Genomic DNA, 26730 nt, shown 5'->3' with positions numbered 1-26730 from the left:
GATTTTTATCAGGTGTCGCCCTGCAGGTATTTTCAGTGGTGACATATTGCTTATAATTTGGTGCTGTGAAGCATTCCAGTGGGATCATTGGCTTAGCCACTACTTTAATACTATTTTGATGCCACTGAAATGTCTGCACCATGGTGCAAGGTGAAATTGCCCAGGACTGTCCTTCCGTTCTCTCCCCAAATGGTGGGAGCTACAAGCCCCCACCACGGCAGACGAGGTAATTGAATAATATGTATACCAAATTAAGGCCCAAATGATGCTTTTAATACCATAATTACTCATAATGAGGAAAAGGTCAGCATTCGCCAGTAATTATCCATTCTCTATAATTTTTAAAACATGAAAAAAATGCTGTGGCCAGCACATCCAAAGGGTAAAAGGCACCATAAAGCATCACTGGTATGGGAGAGCCACGCTCCATTATTAAATTAGTCATTTCATTTGAAAGACACAATGTATAATTGATCAGCTAATTTCTCCTGAAGCCTTTCATTTAAATACCATATTTCATAGATACTTAAATGCACATTTTCTTTCACATTTTCACTTTCCAAAATCATGCATCATTGTGTGATATAGTTTCTTTAGCATCTTTCTTTGTCTGTCTTCGTGGTACATAGATAAATGCATATCTCAAAATCAGCAATGGTAGCCACCCTGCAGGATTTCACCCTCTTTCATGAATAAGACAGACTCACCAAATGGTACACATCCAGTCAATGCCAAGGGCATCTGGATGACAGGGGCGGTCTTAAAAGGTCAGAGGAAGAGAAGAAGACTTCCAGCTGCTGGGGGGTGGGAGAGCAGAAAGTCTCTGCCTGCCTGGCAGATGGGTAGTGACATGCTGGGCTGCAGCATTTTAGGCAGAAAGAATAGTATGTAGCAAGGCCGGGCAAGGAGATGAGTGTGGGATCCAGCAAAAGCCCCCAAGGTCTGACAGAGCGGCAGCCTCTCACTGTTGGGATTAAAACTTCTGCTTTGTTGCCCTGCCAACGTGGCTCAGTGGTTGAGCGTCGACCTATGAAGCAGGTGGTCACAGTTTGGATTCCCATGTCGATGCCCACACATGCCCCAGTTGCAGGCTCAATCCCCAGTGTGGGGTGTGCAGGAGGCAGCCGATCAGTGATTCTCTCTCAGCATTGATGTTTCTGTCTCTCTCTCCCTCCCCCTTCCTCTTTGAAATCAATAAAAATATATTTTAAAAAATACTTCTGCTTTTTTTTTCTTTTGTAGCTCATTAGTCATACAGTGAGATAAGCCTTTGCTTTCTGCACCTCACTTCTCTGCACAGTGACAAGAATCACACACCCATGGACAGGCTCCCCAAAGCCCTGCCTATTCCTCTAGTCGGGAATAGTGCTCATGAAAAGTTTAGTGACAGAGCTGGGGCTGGAGTGAAAAAACCTAGTCTGTTGCTGTAATGAAGCTCCATTTCAGTTCAACTCACCTGAGCTGCTCTGTGTCCAGCATCCTGCCAGGCAAATACAGAAAAGAAAAAGTGAAGGGGACAAGAAGGTTATAAAACCAACTCTCAACCCACTAAAAGCTTTCATAACAGAAATAGAATTTTGTTTCATATCAACAAAGCCCTGTGAAGCGCCGAGTGCCTCATCAGAATCTCCCTCTGCAGCGGGTTATTTTCTGAAGGTATTTCTGCACTGATGGAAATGATAGCAAGGTAGCTGAAAGACATCTGGGCATTTGGAAGAAGAATGCTACCTGCCAGTGGGGGTGGTGTTTTTGTGAGCATGTAAAGGTGGCGTTGGTTTTCAGAGGCAGTTGGCTAAAACCCATCCCTCCTTGCTAGTTCATGTTACCACCTGGTGACTCTGCCAAAGATCATGATGATATACTTTTTGGCCGACTTGATGCATCTCTGTGCCCACCATCTACATCCATTTCATATTATTAGCAGTCAGGCCTGGGGGGCAGTGTACCTATATGCACACTTCCTATACTGTGGCACTGTGCTTTATGTTACTGTTCCCTGCTTCCCATATTTGTGCTATTGACATATTCTCTTGTTACGTACCACAAAGAAAGAACTGTGGTTTGCAGGGATGGTATTACTGAAGGAGAAGAAGTTGTGGCTTGTAGCAGGTCCTAATCTCCCACTGGGAAGATAAAGTGATGTGCAGATGGTACCACACCAGCCCCCATCCTTGTGCACCCGTAGGGCTTAGAAAGCCACTGTTCTCATGATCTCCTCAAGGACTTTTGGGCTCTTGAATTGGAACAGTATCTTGGTGATTTGAATGAGTAGTTTAGGTAGCCACTCTGGGTCATAGATAGATTGACGTCATCATAAATTATTGAGAACCATCTACTCTGCATGTTTGCCTCACACTGTTATTGACGGGGCAGGATTTGAACAGATCCTTACTTAATAAATTATGGTAAATACACAGGATGGAATATTCTTTATTAGTGTGTTTGGCCTTTGCCCAGCTCTAAACTGGTTAGGAGCTGCTGAGCCCAAGGCTGTCCTAGATTGGATGCCCAACAAGCCTTAAGATAAATGGCTGTGGTCTAGATGTCTTGATATTCTCTACTTTCTACGGAGTCTAGATTGCAGTGAAGATCAAGGCCACATATTTTTCTAGAGGTGGCACACAGGATGGCTCTCCCACTTTTCTAACTGAACCCAGATCTGAGATCCTAACTTTAGAGGTAGGTGCAGCATTTGAAACATAAAAAACAACCGAAACAGCAATAAAAATAATAATTATTCCTGTCAATTTTCCAGGCAGTGGGCATTACTCTAGGCCATCTACATGGACTATACTACTTAATCTTTCAGCAACACTATCTGTGAGGTTGGTACAGGTATGCCCACTTTACAGACAAGGAAACAGAGGTGTGTTAAGATGATATGCTCTGGGCCATATAGCTATGGAGTGGTGATTTGAGCCCAGTCCACCTGACTTTAGGATCCATGGGTTATAATTAATGATAAGGGTTGAAAGGGGCCCAGAAGTAACCATATGAATAGGGAAGTATAGATAGAAGCACTTGATGGTTGGCCCATTGCCTCTGAATAGATGCCTTGGGGAAAATGCAGTCCTGTCATATTCTGTTTCCAACAGCCTGGTATCTTCCTCTGTGATTTTACTAGGAATCATCGATTACCGAAAACGGTTTGTGACACGATGCAATTAAGTGAGCCAAGAATTACATGTCAAGTGTTTCCATCTTTATTTGCTTATGTCAAGTGGAGTCAGCTCTTCTGCGGTCAGCCAAGCAAGTGTAAAGTGGTTGGTTTATTTCCTTTAAGTTTTGTCAAAATTGGTGGGCAGGGAATCTAATTTTCAGTTTAATTTCTTTTCCTAACACACACAACTCCATTTTTATTTTCATTCTTTCTCTCCTTATTACTGCTAGCCAGAACACATAATTTGTAGGTTCACTTTACTTGAATGTTAGTTGAAAATATGAGTCTGAATCCTCTGCCTTCTTATCTTTCCTTTAAGTAATTTGTAAAGGATTGTCAGTTACAGACCAGTTTAAATGACATCAGCCATTTTGAAGAATGCCCAACAAAGCAAGAAAATTTTATTAAATTGTCCTTTAAAAGACTTATAATTCCCACACTGAAAATTTTTTGTGGCTAGTGATAGTTTTGTGTGATTTTTATGTCTACTATGGGCTGGACATGAAGGAAATACAAGGGTGAATAAAACCTATACTATAGCTTTAGTTTTCTCAGATATAAAAGGAGGTGATCATTAGATTTGTTCCATAGAGTTCTGATTAAATTATAGAATCTTTGTAAATGCCGTACTCTGAGTACTCAGTAAGGTTTATCTAGGGCCAGAAGGCCTCAAGGTTGTCTTGGTTTCTGATTCTCTCACCTAAAACCAGCAGACCTGCCCTGGTTCCTTGCTCTCCAAGCTCCCAGACCTGTATTGAGACTCCTGCTGACTCTTTTCACATTGCCAATGCCTGAACTGTGACTGGTTTCAATCCTATACTGAGATTTCATGCATAGAAGCGCTGTGCTAGGTGTTAACTCTGAGATCTGCAATGGAGTGTTTGCTGGTTTCTCTGTATTAATGTTGAGGAATTGAGATTTGTGAGATCAAGAACATCTTTAATTCCTCCTCAAATCTGCTTCTTTCTCTTTAGTTATCACTAGGTGATCAATGTAACCTCTTTTATAAAGTAGACATACCTTAGAAAGCAAGGGGTATTCTTGGGGTCACCAACTCATTCTGCACTTAGCACTTAGTCTTGATTCCCAGGAACCCACCATGGTATAGTTTCCTCAGGACTGTCTCAAGCTATAAAATTGAAAATACAGCTGGCCGGGTAGCTCAACTCAGTTGGTTAGAGCATCATCCTGATACACCAAGGTTATGGGTTCGATCCCCAGTCAGGGCACATACAAAAATCAACCAGTGAATGCATAAATAAGTGGAACAACAAATCTCTCTCTCTCTCTCTCTCTCTCTCTCTCTCTCTCTCTCTCTCTCCCTCCCTCTCTCCTCTCTCTCTCTCTCTCTCTCTCTCTCTCTCTCTCTCTCATCATAAACTTTTAAAAAATAAATAAAATTAACAACCCCAGTTTCCAAGAACCTCCTGGGTCTCAGCCAAAAAGGGATGTTGGTCACCCTAAGTGCAGAAGACCGAATGAGGCAGTCTTCACGAATGCATGCCTCATGTCCTATTTGTATGTAATTATTTTTCCACAATAAAAAAAAAAGGAGATCAGTTATTCCCTTTCAAATGCAGCAATTGCCTTTTAAGTTCCATTTGTTACAGAGGCTAGTCTGTTACATAGCTCTCCTGAGGGACCCACATCATATCCTCTGCTTTGTATGTACCTGGAGCCACATATATCCCTTTCTCTCCAGTTAAACAGATTCTGTCAGACTTTTGAGAATAGCCAGACAATTGACAAATGAAAAGTCCCTTTTATTGATTTGAAATAAGAACTATAACTGGCAAGCAGGTAGATGCCTTGGGACAATGGATCATCTTTTTTCTTTTTTTTAATCCTCACCTAAGGATGTATTTTTTATTGATGAGAGAGAGAGAGAGAGAGAGAGAGAGAGAGAGAGAGAGAGAGAGAGATTTAGAGAGAGGGAAACATCAATGTGAGAGAGAAGTATCTATCTGTTGCTCCTGTATGCACCTGGACCAGGGATCGAACTCCCAACCTAGGTATGTGCCCTGACCTGGAATCAAACCCACAACCTTTTTTGGGTACAAGGTGATGCTCCAACCAAAGTAACCCACCTAGCCAGAGCTGATCACATCCCTTTTGTCCCTATGAAAAGAGTCAACCTCGAAAATAAAATAACCATAAAAAGGTTGCTTGTTAATCATGGTACCCACATTGAGTAATCATATTAGAAAGCCATCAAGTTTTATGAGTCCGCTTACCCATCTGAAAGCATCTATTAATTCTCAAGCCTGGCTGTGAAGTATAATCATTGCTCTTGGGTCTGTTCCCGAGAGACTTCAAGTTAATTGGATTGGGGTGAAGCTCAGACATTGCTCTTTTTTCAAAACTCTCCAGATTATCCTAATTTTTATCCGGGCCCGCAGCTAAGCATGTAGGGAACTCGCTCCCCTGCTGGCCCGGGGAGCCTCTCCACTGAGTGGGACCAGACACAGAACACCATGCAATTCTCTGCTTTAACTCCTTAAAGACCAATTCATCTGTTAAGACACACAGCAGAGCATAACATCCATTGCTTTCTGTTCGCAATTTCTGGATTCTGTTTGTCATTTCCTCAACCAGACTTGGGGGTGTTTACAAACAGTTCCTTATAGTGAGATAAATCTTTGGAGTTTCAGATGCCCTCCACTTATAATGGATTCTTATTAGCTCCAGTTTTAGAGAATGCCATTTGCAAATCTGGGCCCCCACGCTTAGAAGAGCAGCCCCACTGGGAGCTTCTAATGGATGCTATATTCGCTCAAAATAAAGAAGCCAGAATAGAATAGAATAGAATCCAAATAGAATCATTTCTGGGTACCCTTGACTCCACTTTCAGAAGACTTCCTTTGTACCTTCCTGACTTGCCTTTGGAAACTTTTGGGAGAAGCCTTTTATTCTTAGCTAAACAGCCAACATTCCACTGGTGAGACTCCATATTAATACCACCTTCCCAAATATAAACAGTTCTCTAGTTCTTCTGATTCTTTCCCTGGTTCTAACTATTGTCAACCTTTACAACCCTTCTTACGGGAGCCACCTTTTCTCCGAAGTGTTCTCTGTAGTGATTCCAATCCAACCGTTGGGCCACGGGGAATACAGAGACGCTTTGTCCCTGCTGTTCTCATCTGCAGGTTCCTTCAAGGTAAACGGCTGTTATTTTACCCTGTTTTACAACATGGCCAATTTAGGCTCAGCAAAGCGAACTCCTTCACCTAGGGTAAATATAAAACAAGTGCATTTCTGTGCGGTGATTATATATCTCCTTTATTTTTTTCTTCAAGGCCAGAGGGTGAAGGGCATTATGTAATTAAGGGATTGACTGATAGCCTAATCCTTTTAGCAACTCTGTTGCTGTTTAGGGTTTCTCTTGGAAGCTGCCTCTGAAATATTTCAATTTTTTAGATGTAGAAATTCAGAGTCTCACAAAGAGATTAAAAGACCTCCCCGAGGACATTCATTGCTAGTCTGAGGTTGATCCAGTCATCTAATTGAGGCCTTTTAATTTCAGCAGTGTTGCCAAAGCCACACTTTGCCCTCCTCCTCCTGCCAAACACAGTCATTGAGTACGTTGACTCGCCTGGCCCCCTGCCCTGGAAGCCTTCGATGCCCACAGCTGAAGACATTTGACCACACGTAAGGGTCTGTCCCAGGCCAGGGTGTAGGGTGATCAGTGGTCACTAATCAGAAAGAATTTTAGGAGCCATCCTCAGGAGTCAGGTCTTCACCTTCTTGGTAGTGACACAGCCCCATGCTGTGACCTGGCACTGGGAGCACTGGGAACACCTAGGGTCGCTGTTTGGTTCCCCTTGGTTGGATTCTCCCAATTGCCCTCCAGTTCCTGCAAGACTGGGAAGCTCTGTCCTGGTGCCTGGCCTACCTCCCCAAAGTCCATGTTCTTTTGCTGAGCCTCTGCCAAGCAGTGGGAGCCCTGGTTTCTCCTGCCCACTCACCATCTGCTCGCCTGCTTTCTCATGCCATTTTCCCGGATACAACTTGACCTCTAGTCTACACCTCCTCCTCTGTTGATACCTTCCTGGACCACTGTGTCTCACTGTATGCCTAGCAACCACACTGCCCTGCCAGCTAGGGCTTCTCCCCACTGCCCAGAGCTGGGTCTGCCTCGCCTCTGCGAGTCTGTCCAGGTTCAAGGCTCTGGTCTTGCCCCCCATCTGTGAAGTTCCAGTTTCTTTGGCCTGGAAAGGAGCCATCCATTCCCTCTACCAAGTGAAGATTCTATTTGGACTCAGCACTTTCCTCCACTTTTTATTTATTTCTCAGAGGATTTAACCTTTTATCCTGGCATCTGGGTGTAACCAGCGATTGCCTTTTGTCTTTCCAAGGGCTGTCTGACCTCTGCTTTTGATTCTGTAAATTGTCCTCATTTCTCATTGTCCTTACTGTTCGGCCGTGGTGTCAGGTTTGCTTTCTTTCTTGCTTTCCTTTGTTTTCTTCTTACTTGTTTGGCTTTGTGGAGGGTTCTAGTTGATTCATCTTTCACTGCATCGATCTAGCCAGCAAATGGATGGGTGATGGATGGACAGAAGAACAAATGTGCAAACATTCTGCGTATTTCCCTTTTCATGATCTATGGCTGCCACACCCAGGGTATCTTATATGTGTGAAACGGAGCAGTGGTCTTTGTGTTTTATCACTGTCTCCTCCACTGTCCCTTAAATGTGGTTAACAGTCAACCCATACCTGTTATTAATAATAAAGCCAATACCATTGTCTTGCCAGACTCAGGGTTGGTGTTGGAATGCAGGAGAGCCTTGTACAAGTTTACAAGAACAACCCTATCCTTCTCTTTGTATAGGAAGAGAAGCAAGACAGGGCTATTACAATAATTAATGTTTCTAGAGGCATCCCATTATCAGATATGCCCATAAACCTGAAGTGCAGCATTTGAAATATTAGAAATTACAGACCTTACAAAGCAGCCTTAGGAAGGGACAGACATGAGACTGGAGCAGTGGTTCTCAACCTTCCTAATGCTGTGACCCTTTAATACAGTTCCTCATGTTGTGGTGACCCCCAACCATAAAATTATTTTCATTGCTACTCCATAACTGTAATTTTGCTACTGTTATGAATCGTAATGTAAATATCTGATATGCAGGATGTATTTTCATTGTTACAAATTGAACATAAAGCATAGTGATTAATCACAAAAACAATATGTAATTATATATGTGTTTTCCGATGGTCTTAGGCGACCCCTGTGAAAGGGTCGTTCGACCCCCAAAGGGGTCGCTACCCACAGGTTGGCAACCCACAGGTTGAGAACCGCTGGACTGGAGCGAGAGAAGTTAAATTCATTTAATGCCATGTACCCAAGATCGACAGGATAAAATACAGGAATTCCACGATTTCTGAAACTTATTTTAATTTAAAAATGATTGTAATTTAAAAATGAAAATGATTGACATTGAAAATGCCTCTGAGTTTTCACTATTGCAAATTCCATAGCAGTGCCCATGTCTATGTGCCCTTTTATATACAGGGGTCTGTGTTTCCTCTGCATAGAAACCTTGACATGGAATTGCACATTGTAAACTGCTAGGAGACATTGATTAGCACTTCAGAAAGGCAAATGCAGTCTGAGAGGCAGCCCATTTCCCACCGGATGTTGTCAGTCTTCTCAGTGCTCACATGTTTCTTGAATGAATACTAGTCATGGTTTTCTTTGCATGTCTCTGTTTACTAGTGAACACTGGACAGCAGTTGGAAATAATGAGCTGAGTCTGTATGGTCCAGGTTGGAAAAGATCTCTGAAATCTGTTGTTAAGTAAAAAAATTGAAAAGCAATGCGTATGGTACTGTTCCATTGGTAGCAATGGGCCAGGCTCAAAATAAACTATTTTCCTATTCTGAATATATACTAGTACATGTGTAAAATGCATAGGGAAGGAATGTGCACAAAGCTACACCTCAAAGTGATGACAGTTTCTAACTCTGGGAAGAATGGAATTGGGAAAATATGAAGCTCTTCATACATCTGTATTGTTTGAGTTGTTACAGTGGGAATGCATTCAAGGATTACCATGTATGATTTTTAAAAAGTAATGAAAACATCCATGGTATAATGTCTCCTGTCTTGGGTATAGGAGCCTTTGTTAAATGACTGCTGGGATAGCAAAATATATGATAGCAAACATTTATATAATTGACACCTACTATGTGGCAGACTTGTGTTGGCGCTGTGAAGGGTAGGAAGGATGGGTAGACCTGTCAGTACCCTTGACATGTTTATGGTTCAGTGTGGGAGCAGACATGTAGACAGATAATTAAGCCTCACTGATTAAGGGACTTGAATTGGAGAATGTTACCAAGAACTATGGGAACAAGGCAGGGAGGGTTGGGGAACGCCTCCAGATGAGGCTGTATTGGATGTGGGTTTTGAAAGGTGTGCAGGAATTGTCCAGGCTGAAATGGTGAAAGTGGCAATCGAGCACCATGAACTGTTATGTGCAAGGGCACAGAAGCAGAAGGGGCAGGTGTTCATGTGGCTGGAGAAATCTGAGGACAGGATGAGTGAGGAAGCTGGGAAGCTGTGTTGAGTATGAATCATGTCTGGCTTCCCAAATGGGACCAGAGAGATGGGCCTCTTTCCCTGTTGCTTCACCAGCACCCAGCCTAGCATACTTGGAGAGCACGCATGCCTGTGTGCACGTAATATCCCTACCGAGTGTGGGAACAAAACCCCATCACTGTTCAAGGCTTCATCATCCCTGGCCAACTCCAACTCTGCTCCTATCCTCCTTGTACGTCCTTCATCATAGTGTTCCTTTCTCAGAATCTTCCAACTCTCTTAGTCCTCTGGTTTCTTCTTTTCATCTCATTAATATCCTCGGGTGCCTCTGTCTTAAAAATGACAGTGTTGGCTCTACCTCCTAACTGATTCCAGGTCACCTTCACTCATGCAGGCAATGGGCTGGGTGCCCTCTGTGGGGGCTTAAATCACCCACTGCATGCCTCTCTCTTGCACGTCTGCCATATGCTGCTCTTACTGCGTTATCTTTCTCTCTGTTCTCTAGTTTCTTTTGAAACCCTTGGCCTCAAGCTCTGATTTTTTCATTTTTATGTCCCCAGGAAACAGCACAGTGCTTGGCATATAGCAAGTGCTTAATAGATGTTGAATAAATGGATGTTCCCTCCATTTGTTACTGGGTTGTTGATTGTTAATTTGTGCTTTTATACCTGGCCCATCACCACACAGTATAATGTCATGTGTGCCTATTGTACAATATAGTTGTGTGATTATAGGATGATGCAAACCATAATAATTCACGGAAGTAAAAGTAATGGGAGTGGAGCATTTGTGAGGAGCAATATCATGAGAATTTAGAGCAGGTTGGAGGCCATATTATTAGTGGAAAACACATTTCTATTGAAAAGTAGAAGCCTTTCAATAAAATCAGTGTTGTGTAACACAATTTTAATTTTCATGTTCTCACACTGAGGTTTATAGATGTTAATTTTTTCAAATACCTCCAATTCTTATGAGTTTTTATTTCAGTGACTAGTTGTGATCTGACATACATGTAGCCACCCCATGTGAAATAGCAGACTCCTCACAGTGCCTCCTCTGGGTCCTGGCCCCACGTTCTCTCTAGACCCAGTTTTATTGTCTTCCTGGCACTTGGCACCATTCGGCTGCCGACTTGTTAATATCTGTGTCTTATGCTAGAACTTAAGCCATATGTGGGCAGATCCCTCTTCATTTTTTCTCCCTGGTGCATCCCATAGTGCCTTGCGCGTAACAGATACTTGATTAAATATTTCATGCGTGGATGAATCTTCTCATTATTCTTTAGCAAAATCTATCAAACCATTTGCCTGCTGTCCAATATTAAAAATTCATCATATTTAAGTGTTTTTTTAAGCCTTGAGGAGTTAGCCGGGGCCACATATTCTGTGGATGTAAAAACCTTTGCCTGCAGCTGACACTATAAAATAGTCATCCGTGGTGATTAATGATTGCTTGCTTGTTTTGAGTGGTTTTTAACTAATTTGAACGATGTTGTACAGGGGCATCTTCTATTCTTTTAATGCTGCCCCACTGTCCAGTCCTTTGTCATCTGGATGTACAGCTGACTTGTTTAAAGTAGAAAATAAAAAATAATGTAGAGTCACTGCTGAATATGTTAACCAGGGAATCAGACAGCTTTGCAAATAGGAATTGCAACACTAATGTGATAGATTATAAATTATTATTTGACACCTTTTCTGTGTAGCAGATTTTTTTAAAAAGAGCACTATATTAATATTGTAAAAGCTGGAGCCATGAACTGAATACACACACGCATATATATTTACATGTATATAGCTGGAGACTTAACTACTATTTGCTTTGAACAATGGAGCAAACAGAGCATAAAATTAAGTGTCGGACACATTAAATCTGCACATTTTAAACTTTTTATATGGCCACTTTTCAATAAGTAATAGTAACTTGAAAACTAGTTTGACTCTAAAAAGTATTAGAGGATAAAATACATTTGATGAGTAGAAATAATATGATTGAAAGGGTAGCGGAGAGAGAGGCTGGAATCACCCTGCTTGCTGTATGAAAGATTTTTGCTGCTTCATAATCAATAATCCCAAATGACTCTGAAGGGCTCCAGTGATGTATAAAAGGTACAGAAAAATAATGTCATGGAGGAGTAGAGAATTGGTGGAAAATTAGTTTGGAATCCATTTTTTGGGCTTTTCTTTAAAGGATCAGGAAAATGCCCTGCACTCAATTCTCTCTGGCCTGTATATCAAATGTGTAACCCAGATATTTTTATTATTAAGGTAATGTGCTTTCGAATCAAAGACGGCGAGAAATGCAGAAGAAACCTTTGAACCTCCAGCCTCCTTTTGCACCTGCTCAGAATGCCTACTGGCTAAAAGAGCAGAATTAGGCCCCAGGATAGAACTGGAAAATAATGTTCATGCCCAAGCAGAGAGCAAAGGTTTTTCAATTCAACAACCTGTGTCATTTCAAGGAAAAATGGACATGGGAGAAGAAATGAAAAGGGGGAGCTTATTAGAAGGGGATAAACAGGAAACAGAAAAAATGAAGACATGCAGGAGGATTTTCGATGATTTGTGGGGAAATGTAAGTACAGTTAGCAGGGGAACTGCATTGGTGGTATATCTCCTATGGCATTATTCTTTCCTACAGACTCTGGATGATGCTTGGTTAGTGGGAGAGTTCCTCTTGCTTTGGATTCGTTAAGCACTTCCATAGGCTCCCAAGTTTCATTGTCACAAGTAAGACTCATGAGCCAGATTTCTGTTTATGTCCCCGAATGATCCTCCCTAGAGAAGGTCAGTCAGCCACACAGACCAAAAAGACAAGATATATTGGGAGAAAGACTGAGAAAGTGAAAAATGCTTCTCTTATGCCAAGTGTGCATGTACTGATTGGGAGCTGGAGTTTATGTTTAATTGGGAATCTGTGGCCAGTCAGAGAGGATTCTGTGATTTCTCGGCAACAAGCCCAGTGCAAATACACAAAAATCAAAATCTGGTCGCTATTACCTTAATTTTTAAAAAATTCAGAGACAGCCCAGCTGGCATGGCTCAGTGGTTGAGCCTCAACCTATGAACCAGGAGGTCAGGGTTCCATTCCTGGTCAGGGCACATGCTTGTGTTGTGGGCTCGATCCCCAGTAGGGGGCATGCAGGAGGCAGCTGATTGATGATTCTCTCTCATCATTGATGGTTCTATCTCTCTCTCCATCTCCCTTTCTCTCATAAATCAATAAAAATATATTTTTAAAAATTCAGAGACAAAGATATAAATCAGATATTTGCAAGAAATTTACAGATATGCCAAACCGGTTTGGCTCAGTGGATAGAGCATCGGCCTGCGGACTGAAGGGTCCCAGGTTCGATTCTGGTCAAGGGCATGTACCTTGGTTGCGTGCACATCCCCAGTGGGAGGTGTGCAGGAGGCAGCTGGTCGATGTTTCTCTCTCATCGATGTTTCTAGCTCTCTATCCCTCTCCCTTCCTCTCTGTAAAAAATCAATAAAATATATTTTTTTAAAAAAAGAAATTTACAGATAAAATCAAATATGAACAAAGAGAATATTTGAAGGAAAGAAACACCTCCTTTAGAAAACTTTAGTATCGTCAAAGAAATTCAGAAACATACTGCATTCATTAAAAATTGCATCCATTCAAAAAAGTCCTGGGTGCTTTTAAGAAGGAACACACCAGAGAATAAGGCAGTCCATGGAAAGGAAAATGCAAGTTTTTAAATAAATTTTAACATGTAGTAGATGATTTGGCAGATGAAATTGAGAAAAATCTCCCACCATGTAGGGCGGGGGTTGGAAAACTTTTTTCTCTGAAGACCTAGATGGTAAATATGTTCAGTTTTTCAAGCCATTCGGTCTCTGTCACAAGCATTCATTTGGGCTTTTTAACATGAATGCAATGGTCATGGCCGTGTTCCAATAAAACTCTGTAAACTCTGACTTTTGAGTTGCACATACTTTTCATACATAACATCATAACATATTTTTAATTTTTTAAATCACTTACAAATATAATAACTGTTGTTATTTACTGTGTGGACCATAAAAAATTAGGCAGTAGACTGGATTTGGCCCATGGGGCCATAGTTTATTGACCCCTAATGTTGATGAAAAATATGGATGATATGTAAGAATATAAAACTAACTTGTGGCATGAATTCAAACAACTCCTGACTTATAAGAAAAGAAAATCTCTTTGATTTTCATGTTTGGGAAGCTTCTTTGAGATTCTCAGCACTTCTGACATTGGGCTTCTGAGAATGTAGTACAAGAACAAATAATCCAAACCAGACTAATTGGCCCAGCATTTGAACAGTGTTTACACAGTTATTATTAGGTAAATGCAGCTTCTTGTGTTTTTTTTTAACTTTGAATCAATCTGCAGTTATAACATAGCAAATCAGGTAGAGGGTGTAGGATGGAAAATATTTGCTATTGACCTTGACCATATAAAAACAATGCTGTGGATGACAGAAGATGGGACTTGGCAAGAAAGGAACAAATATAGAAAACATAAAAAGGGAAATAAACACATGTAGTAAAAAAATAGAAAGGAGTCTCTATTTGGAAAAACATATATTTAAATATATTATTTAAGGTTATCAAAATAAAAAATGGGCAGAGGACCTGAATAGACACTTCTCCAAAGAGGGCATACCGATGGCCAATAGACATATGAAAAAATGCTCAACATCACTAATTGTCATAAAAATGCACATTAAAACCACAATGAGATATCATCTTACACCTGTCCAAATGGCTAACAATAAATCCACTAACAACAAGTGCTGACGAGGATGTGGAGGAAAGGGAACCCTCTTGCATTGTTGGTGGGAATGCAGGTTGGTGCAGCCACTGTGGAAAACAGTATGGAAGTTCATAAAAATAAATAAGAATGGAACTGCCTTATGACCCAGCTATTCTACTTTTGGGAATATATCTGAAGAAACCCAAAACACTAATTTGAAAGAATATATGTACCCCTATGTCCACTGTGGCATTATTTACAAGAGTGAAGATATAGAAATAACGCAAGTGCCCATCAATAGACAATTGAAAAAAGTGGTGGTACAGTAGAATATTACTTGGCTATAAAAAAAGAATGAAATCTTACCATTTGTTACAATGTGGATGTACTTAGAGAATATTATGCTAAGTGAAATAAGTCGGTCATAGAAAGACAAATACCATGTGATTTTACTTATATGTGGAATCTAAATAGCAAAATAAATAAAATTGAAACAGACTCATAGACACAGAGAGTGAACTAGTGGTTGCCAGATGGGAGGGGAATTGGGAGACTCAGTGGAAAAGGTGAAGGGATTAAGAAGTACAAATTGGCAGTCACAAAATAGTCCCAGGGATATAAAGTACAGCATAGAAATGCATATTAATGTATGATGGGTACTGGAAACATGAGAGGGACACATTGTAAAGTATATGATTGTCCAACCACTATCCTGTACACCTGAAACCAAAACAAAATAATATTTAAAAATAAATTGCATGACAAAAAAATAACCAATTAAGTATTAAAATTAGTGATACCAAGAGCAAACCAAAAAGAGATGAGGTAGGAGCTACATAGGATATGTGCTAACTCTGACCATTATCATCGAAGTATCCACAAATAATTCTCTAAAACTGATAAAGAGTCTGAAAAGAGAAACTACCCGAGGTTGCCCCTGAAAATTGCACCTAGGGATGGAGAAGCAAGATATTAGAGCTAGACCAGACCATGTGTGTTTTACTTAAAAAATAATAATAGTTTCCAGTGAGAAGAAATGGGACCAGAGACTGGTAGTTTTCACCACAACTTCTTTTGTATAACTTATTTTTTTAAATATATTTTATTGATATTTTACGGAGAGGAAGGGAGAGGGATAGAGAGTTAGAAACATCGATGAGAGAGAAACATCGATCAGCTGCCTCCTGCACACCCCCTACTGGGGATGTGCCCGCAACCAAGGAACATGCCCTTGACTGGAATCGAACCTGGGACCCTTCAGTCCGCAGGCCGACGCTCTATCCACTGAGCCAAACCAGTTAGAGCTGTATAACTTATTTTTTAAACCACGTTCGTGCTTTCTTCGATAGCCATAAGAAGATTAAAAATAATCAGGAAAATTATAGAAGCATAAACATTACTAAAATTGTTAAGCACATATTTTGTTCAGAGTGGGATATGGCCATAAGACATGTGCGTGGACATGGATTCTATAAAAAACAGTTTATAAAAATAAAGGTAATTTTGTTAATGAGTAAAATTTTCTTTAATTGTATAAAAGTCAGTGTTTGAAATGCAAATATATAAGAAAAGTACATTTTCTTTCTGTTGTCTTATAATTCATCTCACTTCCAGTTTATCCTCTTCTTTATTATATGTATGTGGTGAGATTTCCAAAGCTTTATCAGCCTTCAGTTGGCATACTATTTGGCGAATTTATGAATTTACCAGTTTATCTGAACTCGAGCAGTGGTGATTCATTCACATGTTGCTGGTGCTGTAATTGAGAGGGATTAGCACGGCCCTGTTGTAACTGCAGAGCATGGACCTCCTTCCATGATGAGGGGGTGGAAGGAGCTCTGGACCAGGCGTCTGATGGGCCCTATGCCTGGCACACCCGGGTTAGGTCAGAGGCGGGGTTGTTTTGGTCAGATTTATCTTGACTGATTTAATTAGGGAAGCAATCCAGCACTGGAATTCTCAGGAAGACAGCTCACCTCTCTTTCCCCTGTGTGCACCAAGCCAGAGTGATACCATGAAGGAAGCATGGAGTTTTACCTCACTGGCCGTGTGGCCTTGAGGGAGTTGCTTCCCCCCTCTAAGCCTGTTTCTCTGTGAAGAGGTAGAAATAATTACATTGTAAGTTGTGGAGAAGAATAAAGGTGATTGATCTAAAGTATTTAAAACAATTCTTTCCATGTACTGTGTTACAAAATGTTATCTAAAAATTTTATGTATGTCTGGAACTATGTATATATGTCTGGAGCTAAGTATGTATACCTGGAACTATGTATGTATATCTGGAATTATGTATGTATGTCTTGAACTATATGTATGTCTGGAATTATATATGCATGTAATGAACTGTATATCTGTCTGGAACTCTGTATGTCTGTCTGGAATGTGTGTCTGGAACTATGCATGTCTGTCTGGAATGGCATTCATAAGCTGTCGGGCCACCTTCCCAAGCCTGATTTGGTCAGACTTTCCCAGGCATGTTCTCGTAGTGACTTCAGAGGAGCAAGAACGAATTCACAAACACAAAAGACCTCTTGCGAAATCACCTCACACCTGGCTCATCATCGCCTCACAAGGCTCCCCTTCCCAGACCTTCAGACCCAAGTAACAGAGAAATAGGTGCCACCTATGATTGACAGAACTCAGGTCATATTACAGAGGGTCATTTTGCACTAAGGACATTTTTGTTATCAGCCTACCACATTGTTATTCCAAAGGAATTGTTGTAGCGATATGAAATGATGATCAATAACCATTTTTATGGTTCATATTTGTTTCCATTTTGGCTTTTGTCATGCTTTCATTCATCCAACATTTGCACAGGGGTTTGCCCATAGGTACGTGCTCAGAGTGTGTGGGCAGCTTTGCACCTTGCACACACGGCATCTCCCACAGTGTGCTCACCTGGGCAGATGAGTGATGAGTTTTTCTGCTGTACTAGCACAGAGCAGACACAAAGTACACTGTGATGCTCTCCCTCCATATTCCTCTTGACAGGTGCAACAATCTGGGCTGATGGGAAGAGCAGGCCTGGATACCCAGGACCATCTGGGATGCCAGAGACATCTTGTTTCCTGCTGACTGCCTGCGCACGTCTCTGTATTCCCTCTGTGAGGTCTGATTGTTAGAAACCCCGGTGCCCAGCGGCATGCATGTGGGAGACAGCAGATCCTACCAGCTTCACATGCCAGTGTTCACTTCACAGCTTGCGAGTAGCAACATCTACACATCTGGAAGGTGCTCTTTTATAAACAGCTCCATCACCTGGGGAATCTGGGATGAATCTTTGACACAGGATTAGGGAACTTTGCCAGAGGTGGCGCCTGGGGACAGGCCACGCTCCGAGTGGGAGGGAAACCACTAAGATGACCGGTCACTGGAAGGAGAGGTGGTATTTGTGCAGCAAAGCCCAGCCTGGATAGGAGGAGCATCCCTTTACCTCTCCTAATTTGAAATGTTTATCTTTCCATCTTTCTTTTCTTCCCTTTCTCTATATTTTCTCACTTTTTTTCTTGTTTTGATACCCACCTTTTCCATGGGTGCGTTTTACTACTCCTGTCTTATCAGTTGCTTTTCTTTGGGTCTAAGCACACTACCTCTAGCCCTCTCTCACACTACCTGCAGCTCAACTCGAGGCAGCTGAACTCCAAAGCCCTGCCTGTCCTCTGTGCTGCTCGACTGCTTCCCCTCAGCAGGATCTGGGGATCCAGCAGCAGCCATGCTAGAGATGTGAAGATTTACTTTCCTGAACACATAAGAGATGGCAAACACTTTTAATGTGCTTTGTTTGAACCATTTCTAACCCTTCCACAAACAACAAGATAGGCACTATATCCAGTGTATCAATGGCCATGTTTAGACGGGTCCAATCGCTGGCCCAAGGTCACAGTGAATGCCACAGCTGGCCTTCCGTTCAGGTCTGTGTGCTTGCAAATGCCTAAAGGCCTTTTTCATTACATCACTCCTGTGTAAAAAGAAAAAAAATTGAGGACCAGAAATGTGAGCTATCTTGCTAAGAACTGTAGTACTAGAATAGCCCTGCTCTTTTAGCTCAGCATAGGAGAAATCTAATCAGAGCAAAGGCTGTTTTATTCCCAACCTGGGAATGTCAAGAACACAGCTGGGACTTGAACCGGTTTTCTGACACTCAAGGATAGAGGAGCTGTGATATATGATGACCTACCAGACAGTTCTTTCTTTCATTTGACAAATAATTATTGAGTGCCTGCCATGTGCCAGGCACTGTCCTAAAGTTTCGGATTCTTCATAGAATAAGAAAGATCCCTGCCCTTGTGTAGGTTGCAAGGACACGGGAAGAGACAGATAATAAACAATAGACAAAGTAGTGAGCTGTGTGGTTTGTGAGATGGTACTTGCTGTAGAGATGGAGACAATAGAGCAAGATGGTAAGTATTGGAAGCTCCAGAGAGAGGAGTGTTGCATTTGTTAAACAGGGGAATCAGATAGGACTTATGGAGGATGTAGCATTTAAGCAAAGGCTTGAAGGAAGTTAGAGAATTAGCCATGTAGGTATCTGGGAGAAGAGTATTCCCTGCAGAATAAGAAGTGGGGTCTGGCAGGCATGGCTCAGTGGTTGAACATCAACCTATGAACCAGGAGGTCACAGTCGATTCGCAGTCAGGGCACATGCTCAGGTTGCGGGCTCCATCCCCAGTGTGGGGCGTGCAGGAGACAGCTGATTAATGATTCTCTCTCATCATTGATGTTTCTCTCTCTCTCTCTCTCTCTCTCTCTCTCTCTCTCTCTCTCTCTCTTCCTCTCTGAAGTATATATGTGTATATCTATTTTTTTTTTAATTTTTAAGTGGGCATAGTCAGCAAGGGCAAGGAATAGTGGGAGCAGAGTGTGTTAGGGGAAGAACAGTAAAACTGATATCAAGTACTGGGTAGCCAGATAGCTTGAGGCTTTGTAAACTATTTTAAACTATTTTAAAATAAGGGTAAGGGGAAATCAGAATGAGCTTAGGCGTATTAAGTACCTGGATGAACTAAGGTGTAGGATGATAGTGTGTCTGATCAGGATTGTAGCACTGTTAGTGGTGATGGGAGTGTGGATATACTTGAAGAGAGACCCCTGAGGTTCTCCCAATAGATTAGATGTGGAATTCAAGAGAAAGATGGAGTCAGTGATGAATTCACAATTTGGAGCTTCAGCAACAGGAAGTACAAAGTTTCAGGTGAGATGAAGGCAATTTTGAGAAGAACAGGAGGCCAGTTTTGTACATATTGAATCTGAAATGTTTACTAGAGATGCAAATGTTAACTGAAGTCATTAGCTGTATGTATGATTCACTAGTTTGGAGAGAAGACTGGGCTGGAGGTAAAATTGGAGATTCATTAGCATATAACATGGCTTTAAAAAACACACGCATGAGACTTAATGGGGAGTGCCGACATGATGTGCGGAATGGAAACTGGTGCAGTGGTTGGTGAAATTTGTCTTGTATTGCTCCAAAGATGGGACTCAAGAATCAGTGAGAAAGATGATGGAAGGTTGATTCGGGCTTCAATATAAAAGACCATTTAAACCACTAGAACTTATTAGCAATGGAATGGCTTGTTTCACAGGGTGTGTTTTCTAATACTGCAAATTTTCGGGAAGAGTCTTGAATCTAGATCATTGTTTTCCCAAAGTTTGTTCAAATATCCTCTTTCCCCCACCCACAGAAAAAAGAGAAAAGAAAAAAATAGTAATTATTCTCTATTAGAAGATTTATATTTAGTCTTTATTGATCCAAGGAAAGTTGTTTACACACACACACACACACACACACACACACACACACACACATACACACAGTCCATTAAAACCTGCTAAAATAGACATTGATGAGTTGTTGCCTTTTCTTCCCCCACGCCCTTCCCCTCCAGTCTCCTTCCTTTTTTCCGTCTTAAGTAAGATTACACAGTGAACCCGGCCAGAGTGGTTCAGTGGTTGAGCATTGACTTATGAACCAGGAGGTCACGGTTCCATTCGACGTCATGGCACATGCCCTGGTTGTGGGTTCGATCCCCAGTAGGGGGTGTGCAGGAGGCAGCCGATCAATGATTCTTGCTTATAAATGAGACACTGCAAATGTGTTTACCACTTCTTGATATTTGGCCATAAAGCTTTCTTTGTCCTTCTAGTGGGTGTAAACACTCTATGCTTTCTCTATTTTTCCACAATCAACTCGGTCTCATATAAGCTTACCCAGTTAAGAGTTTGTACAGCCATCGGGAGCTTAAAATTGCAGTGTTCTCTTATAAATCAAAACCCAATAAGTTAAAAGGGAATTTATGTTGCAAAACAGATAAGGGGTAATTGGGTTACAAAATTCAACTTTTAAAAGTGTTTTGTATATGTTTTTTTTCCATAGCAAACTTCTTTAAAGCATTTATTTTATTAGCAGAAAAGCTTCAGGTTTACCTCAAAGAACTTAAAACTTGAGAGTTCTTTCTAGTTAAATACAAATCAGAAATTACTGTAAAGCATAGCTAAAATTATTGTCTAAAATGGAATCATTTGCAAAAAAAAAAGTAATTTGTAAACAAAGATGTGTCTTTTGCATAAAGTGAGGTCTTCGTGTAAAACAGACTTTCAGCTTGTCTATAGAAAAGCCGGAACTGACTCAGAAAGGAAATCCCTGCCGTCCTGCTTGGTGTCAGGATGCATCGAGGTTAAAATAACCAACTGCCTCCGGCCTCTCTCAGGGCAGCAAAAGCAACCAAAATTGCCTCCAGAGCTGTAAATGCAGAGAATGCTGTAGTAGACTGAACATGGGGGAAAAACTGGGGCCAATGTTTTTTTTAATGTTTGCCTAGGTGCAGGACTTTTTATTAGTTTATTTTTTCTAATAAATATGAAATACTATTTCTTTGTTTTATGAACTATTATTATTTCAGTTTAGGCTCCTATTGTGGGTGAAAAAAACATGGCACATCAGACAAAATTATCTTCCATTGGGCGTAAAGAGAGGTGTGAGTATTGGGTGGCAAGGAAAGGTTCAAATAAAAGTTCAAGTCACTATGGAACTGTTGAGATTTGACTGCTCTGCGCTGCCCAGTGGGACAGTGTGGAACACAGATTGATGTGAGTTGAACAAATGCTTGGCGTTTCAAATTGCACATAGAAATAAAGGTTAAGCTTTTTAAAGGAATCAGGTTATAACATTCATTCCCCCAAACTTGGTTGCTGTTGGGGATGGGGCATCATGATAGACTGGAGAAGTCCTGAGGGCACCTGTGGGGGCTACACGAAGAAGTTCTGGCAGAACAAATGAGTGCTCTGAGGATCCAGACTAGGGCAGCGGGAGTCACCATGGCTCTTAATGTGGAGCAAACTGATACCAACTCCATAATAAAGCCACGGTAAAGAATCAGCTCAGAAATGGAGCCAATACTTCTATCACTGTCTGATTGAGGAGAGATGAGCAGTGCTTATTCATAGTAGAAATCTTTACTCCTCCCCATGTTATTTGCTCTAGCAGTTTATGTGGAGGTATATTCCTGTAGGTTTACACAGTCTTAACAATCTATGTCTAAAGTTCTGTGTCTATTGCCATCCAAGCAAGTGGTAACCAAGTGACCACATAGCAAGAGTATATTCTGAAGGAAAAATGAACCCGCTTTTTACGTGTTAGCCTTAGAACACCTGGATTTGTGATAAAAGGAAAATTTATAACGAAAGCAAACCTGGTGGGCTGGTGAGGTTGAGTTCTGAGATGACTTGGCATGTTTGAGTTCATCGCCCCCTGAGCCTCCAGTTGCATGGGTTTGTCTTGGTGTGAGGGTGGTCTGTTTCCTAGGAAATGAGAAGGTTAAAGAATGACCCTCCAGGACGTTTGGTATATTGATGTGTAAGTAGCTTTATCCTCTTGCCTTTCCCTTCCTAATTTACAGCCTTCTGGGTCTGGTTTTAGGAGTTTTCCAGAGATGTGATTAGCTTGACTTGCAGGAAACTTGCAAGGGGTTGCAGGGTAATGATGTGTCAGCTATGAACTCGTTCAGCTAATCTGAAGGAAATTTTTAGAGCAGGAAAGAGCCAGATTCAGAGGTGCTGACTTGTGAAATGTGGTAAGTGCATTTCTAGCTAAAGGAGCCAAAAGTCTAGTGTCCTAATCATACAAAGGAAAGGAGGCGATGACCAGCAAACAGGGAAAAATTGAGCAACAACAAAACATTTACTCATTTGTATCATCCATGCCAGAGGTCCTCCTCTGTCATCAAAATAAGGAAAGCGGAGGGCAGATGTCTGGCAGCATCTGACTCAGGGATGGAGGGTTGAAGGAAGAGGCCACGTTTGACTAGGAACCACATGAGCACAACACAGGTCGGTGGAAGGCAGCAAGGGCTGGACTTGAAATTCACTGCTGAATAGCCAGCAGGTCTGTGAGCCCAGACTCAGTGAGAACGGTTTCATGTCATTAATTCATTCACTTATTCATTGTGGCTGTATGAGCATCTATTAAATGCAGGGCACTCCGGAGAGCTGGTGTAACAGTTCTATCCTCCCTGAGCATATAACTTAGTGTTCCAGTTACTAGAGTTGCAAAATAAATTACCCCAAAATTTAGTGGTGGAAGACAACTGTTTATGATGCTCATGGATTATATGGGTCAGGAATTCACTTAGGGCTCAGCAGGGACAGCTTGTCTCTGCATCATGGTGTCTGGAGGCCTCAGCCGGAAGATTTGAAGGCTGGCAGCTGCAATCATCTTAAGTTTGTTTGTACATTTGTCTGAGGAATGGTGTTGGTGGTTGCTGTCAGCTGTGACCTTAGCTGGGTGATGGGCCCAAACTCCTACACATAGTCTCTTCATGTGGTCTGGGCTTCCTCACAATATGGTGGCGGGGTTCCAAAGAAGAGTGCCGGAGAGGGTGAGCCAGGCAGAGACTGTCTGTTTTAATCACCTAGCTTCAGAAACACAGATAGCATGAATTCTGCTGTACTGGATTAGTCAGGATGGTCACAGACCCTGGAGAAATTCAAAGGGAGAGAACATCAACCCCAAATATCAGTGGAGGAAAGCCAGTCATGATAAATGAAAAGCAGATAGGTATATATGTATATAAGTGTGTGTGTATATGTGTTCATATATAAAATCTATCACAATAAGAGTGGAAGAAATATTACCAAGGCTCAAAATAAAAAGTGATGCATTTTTGTGATTGCTTTATAAATAATGGCACAAAGAATCATACAACTGAAAATATACCGATGAAAGCTAACACCTGAGCACTGTTTTCTAAATTTGAATCACGTCCACTATTTTTACAGTTATCTTATTATTTCTACTGTTGTGTCCTTACTCTTTTTTTCTTAAAATTGACCTACTCAAGTTTGTTTTAAAAGCAAACTAGACAGTACTACCAAAATAAGATTTCTTTTTTGCCATGATTTATTTGCCATAAAATAAAAGCAACCTTAGATATAATAAAAGTAAAACAGAACAGTTATTAGATGATAAATTGACTGCTGTCGGTTGAAGGAGCTGAGGCTGAAGGGACCCCTCTCTTTGTCAAACACATGCTGGCAGGTGTTAGAAAGGTGTTAAATCACACTCAGACAAAATTGAGGCTCTCCCCTTGACTTACTCCAAAAGATTGAAAGAGAAATGAAAGCAAATGATCCCCAGTGAGAAGGTCAGTGATATTTATGGCCAGGTCTGTGTGCCTCCCCACAGCTTTTAAAGAACTATCAATATTATAATCCTACTTTGTTGGCAAACACTGATCCAAGTGATAAAAATTATAGATAGCTGGCCGGCTGGCGTGGCTCAGTGGTTAAGCATCGACCTATGAACCAGGAGGTCACGGTTTAATTCCCAATCAGGGCACATGCCCCAGTTGTGTGTTTGATCCTCAGTAGGAGGTGTCCAGGAGTCAGCCGATCAATGATTCTCTCTCATCCTTAATGTTTCTATCTCTCTCTCCCTCTTCCTTCCTCTCTGAAATCAATAAAAATATTTTTAAAAATATAGATAGTTAAGCATTTATGTAGGTTCAAGCAAGTTCCTGGAATCCATGAGGAGGACCAGTGTCTAGCACAGTTAATTGTTGGTAATTTCCAAATGTATTTGTAACCCGCCATCTGTCAAAGGCTGGGGGTCCTTGTGCCTCTGCTTGGTTTGGTTTTCTAAACACCTCCTCCAAAGGTCCAGTGAGCAGTAAAGGGCCCTGGCTAGTTGGCTTCTACAGAAGGTCTAGCTGCTCCCAGTACCTTATTACCTTTCCCCACATGCTGGCAGAATTGACTTCTTGCTCCCTCACTGTGGCATAACTAATGTTCCTAGACTTTATAGAACCGCCTTCAGCCAGAGCTGCCAGAGCGACCTGCACTTTTTAGTATGCAGTATTCCTGCAACATTCATTTTAGACATAATTATTAGCATCTGCCAGGACCAGTGTTGTACTAGGCCCTGGAGATACCAGAGGACAAGCGGTGGACACTTTGGAATACAGAGAAAGGCCACTTGGAGGCAGCTATTTTCCCCCTAAAGTTTAATTAATTGCTTAGCAACACCATTGCCTTGTTGTCGGAGTATTCATCAGAAAACACTGCTTCTTGGAGACATTTCCCCATCGAGATGATAACTTGAGTATAGATGGGCTTCCCTGCCCGGAGCTTTTCTTTCTGGTTTCCGGGGGTGTGGAGAAGGTCTGCTGAGGTTAGGAGGACAAGGGCCAGGTATTTATGTCTGGGGACTCCAGCTGGCAGACTTTACCGCATTCTAGGACTCCTGATAGTAATGCCTTTCTAGGCATGGGGCTGGCTTTAACAGACCTGCTTTTCCTTCTTTATTTATAGTCGTCTACGGTGAAGCTGTCAAAACCAGTGGCTCTGTGGACTCAGCAGGATGTCTGCAAGTGGTTGAAGAAACATTGTCCGAATCAGTATCAGATCTACAGCGAGTCATTCAAACAGCATGACATAACTGGTAAAGTATGCGGCATCCAGAATATTTCGCTCCCTCTCCCCTTTGCAATGGCCTTTCCCATACCCTTGCAATGAGACAGCATCTTCGTGCTGAAATTTTCTGGCACGGGTTTCCTTTAAAAGGGGTGGTGAACTCCAGATCCCAGTGAGCCATGCCACTTAACAAGCATAAGACATTATTGTAGAGAACCGTGGATTGCAAGTGTCCCAATATAAAAATATGTGGAAATCAGGGTAAGGGGCTCAGGGATTTTAGAGAAAATAAAAGCAATCCTATAAAAAAGAAAGGGAAGAAAGCTTTCAATCAATTTGGTTACAGGATCAATCAGTAAATATTCTAAGTAGGAAAATTTACAAGTAAATAGAATATTAGTAACTCACTACCCCTGAGATGAATACCTTCAAAGCACAAATTAAGACTCTGTTTAGATCAAGGGCCTTTGAGAAACATAGGTGGTGATCAAGAAGCACTTGGAAGCAGAAAATATGACAGTATAATGAACTGGAAAAGCCCTCAGGATCAAGTCTCTCAGTGGGAGAATGAGGTGGCAAGGGAGAGAGGATGGGCCTACTGCAGGAGCCCATCCGAGTAAGGGGTCTCTTCCAGATCTCACTGGCCCGGCCACCCTGAGCTCCTCTTTCCATGGCAGCCTTCCTCCCTCCCGCCCTCTTTGCAAACACTGTGATCAAAGATGGCACTGAGGAATATGCTCTGTGCTTCAGGAGGAAACAAACATGAAGAAAGTTCTGATTCTAATACAGTCTTCCTTTTAAAAACTCTATATATATAAAAGGCTAAGTGTCCATCCAACTGGTAGCTACGACATGCACTGACCACCAGGGGGCAGGCACTCAATGCAGGAGCTGCTATGATGCGCACTGGCCATTTCAAAAATAAACGGCACCATGGACCTGGAGCCGATAAATCAACACTCGGCTTCCCCCAAGTGGGACACAGGCCCAGAGCAACACCCCACCAAATTTTAGCCAATGCTGCCAAGACCCCATGGCACAAAATGCGGCCCACAGCCCAGCTCAGCCCAGAAATGGTCGCTGTGGGCACTGGGTAACGACATCACATAGCGATGCCTGGCTTTCTTTCCCTAGAGACTAGCCTCCTTGGAATTTCTTCAGCCCAGGAACCTGACTTGCTTTATAGCCAGGTGCAAACATTTTACACTTTAACCAAATATTTGTGATGCATTTTCCTGTGCCTCATCTCATTTGATCCTCACAAAAGTCCTGGAGTAGGTAGATAGGAGACTCAGTAGAATCCTATTTCTTTTCATTAGCAAGACATGAATAGCAATATTAAAATATTCCTTCTAATTAATTTCCTTTC

At 41.7% G+C, this 26730-nt stretch overlaps 1 protein-coding gene across 7 annotated transcripts in view; it reads left to right on the top strand.

Moving 5' to 3' along the window:
- SAMD12 (sterile alpha motif domain containing 12) overlaps nucleotides 1-26730 on the top strand; it is a 327972-nt gene that overhangs the window by 115263 nt on the left and 185979 nt on the right. For 6 of the 7 annotated variants that reach the window (XM_023750932.1, XM_006085234.3, XM_023750931.1 and 3 more), the window contains one exon: nucleotides 25260-25389. In XM_023750932.1, the coding sequence (XP_023606700.1) occupies nucleotides 25260-25389 (130 nt within the window). Of the gene's footprint in view, nucleotides 1-25259; nucleotides 25395-26730 lie in introns of all 7 variants that reach the window. The other variant, XM_023750935.1, reaches the window with a different exon arrangement.

This window comes from Myotis lucifugus, unplaced genomic scaffold (genome assembly GCF_000147115.1).
Source record: "Myotis lucifugus unplaced genomic scaffold, Myoluc2.0 scaffold_17, whole genome shotgun sequence".
NCBI lineage: Eukaryota > Metazoa > Chordata > Mammalia > Chiroptera > Vespertilionidae > Myotis > Myotis lucifugus.
This window is presented reverse-complemented; position numbering and strand designations above follow the sequence as displayed.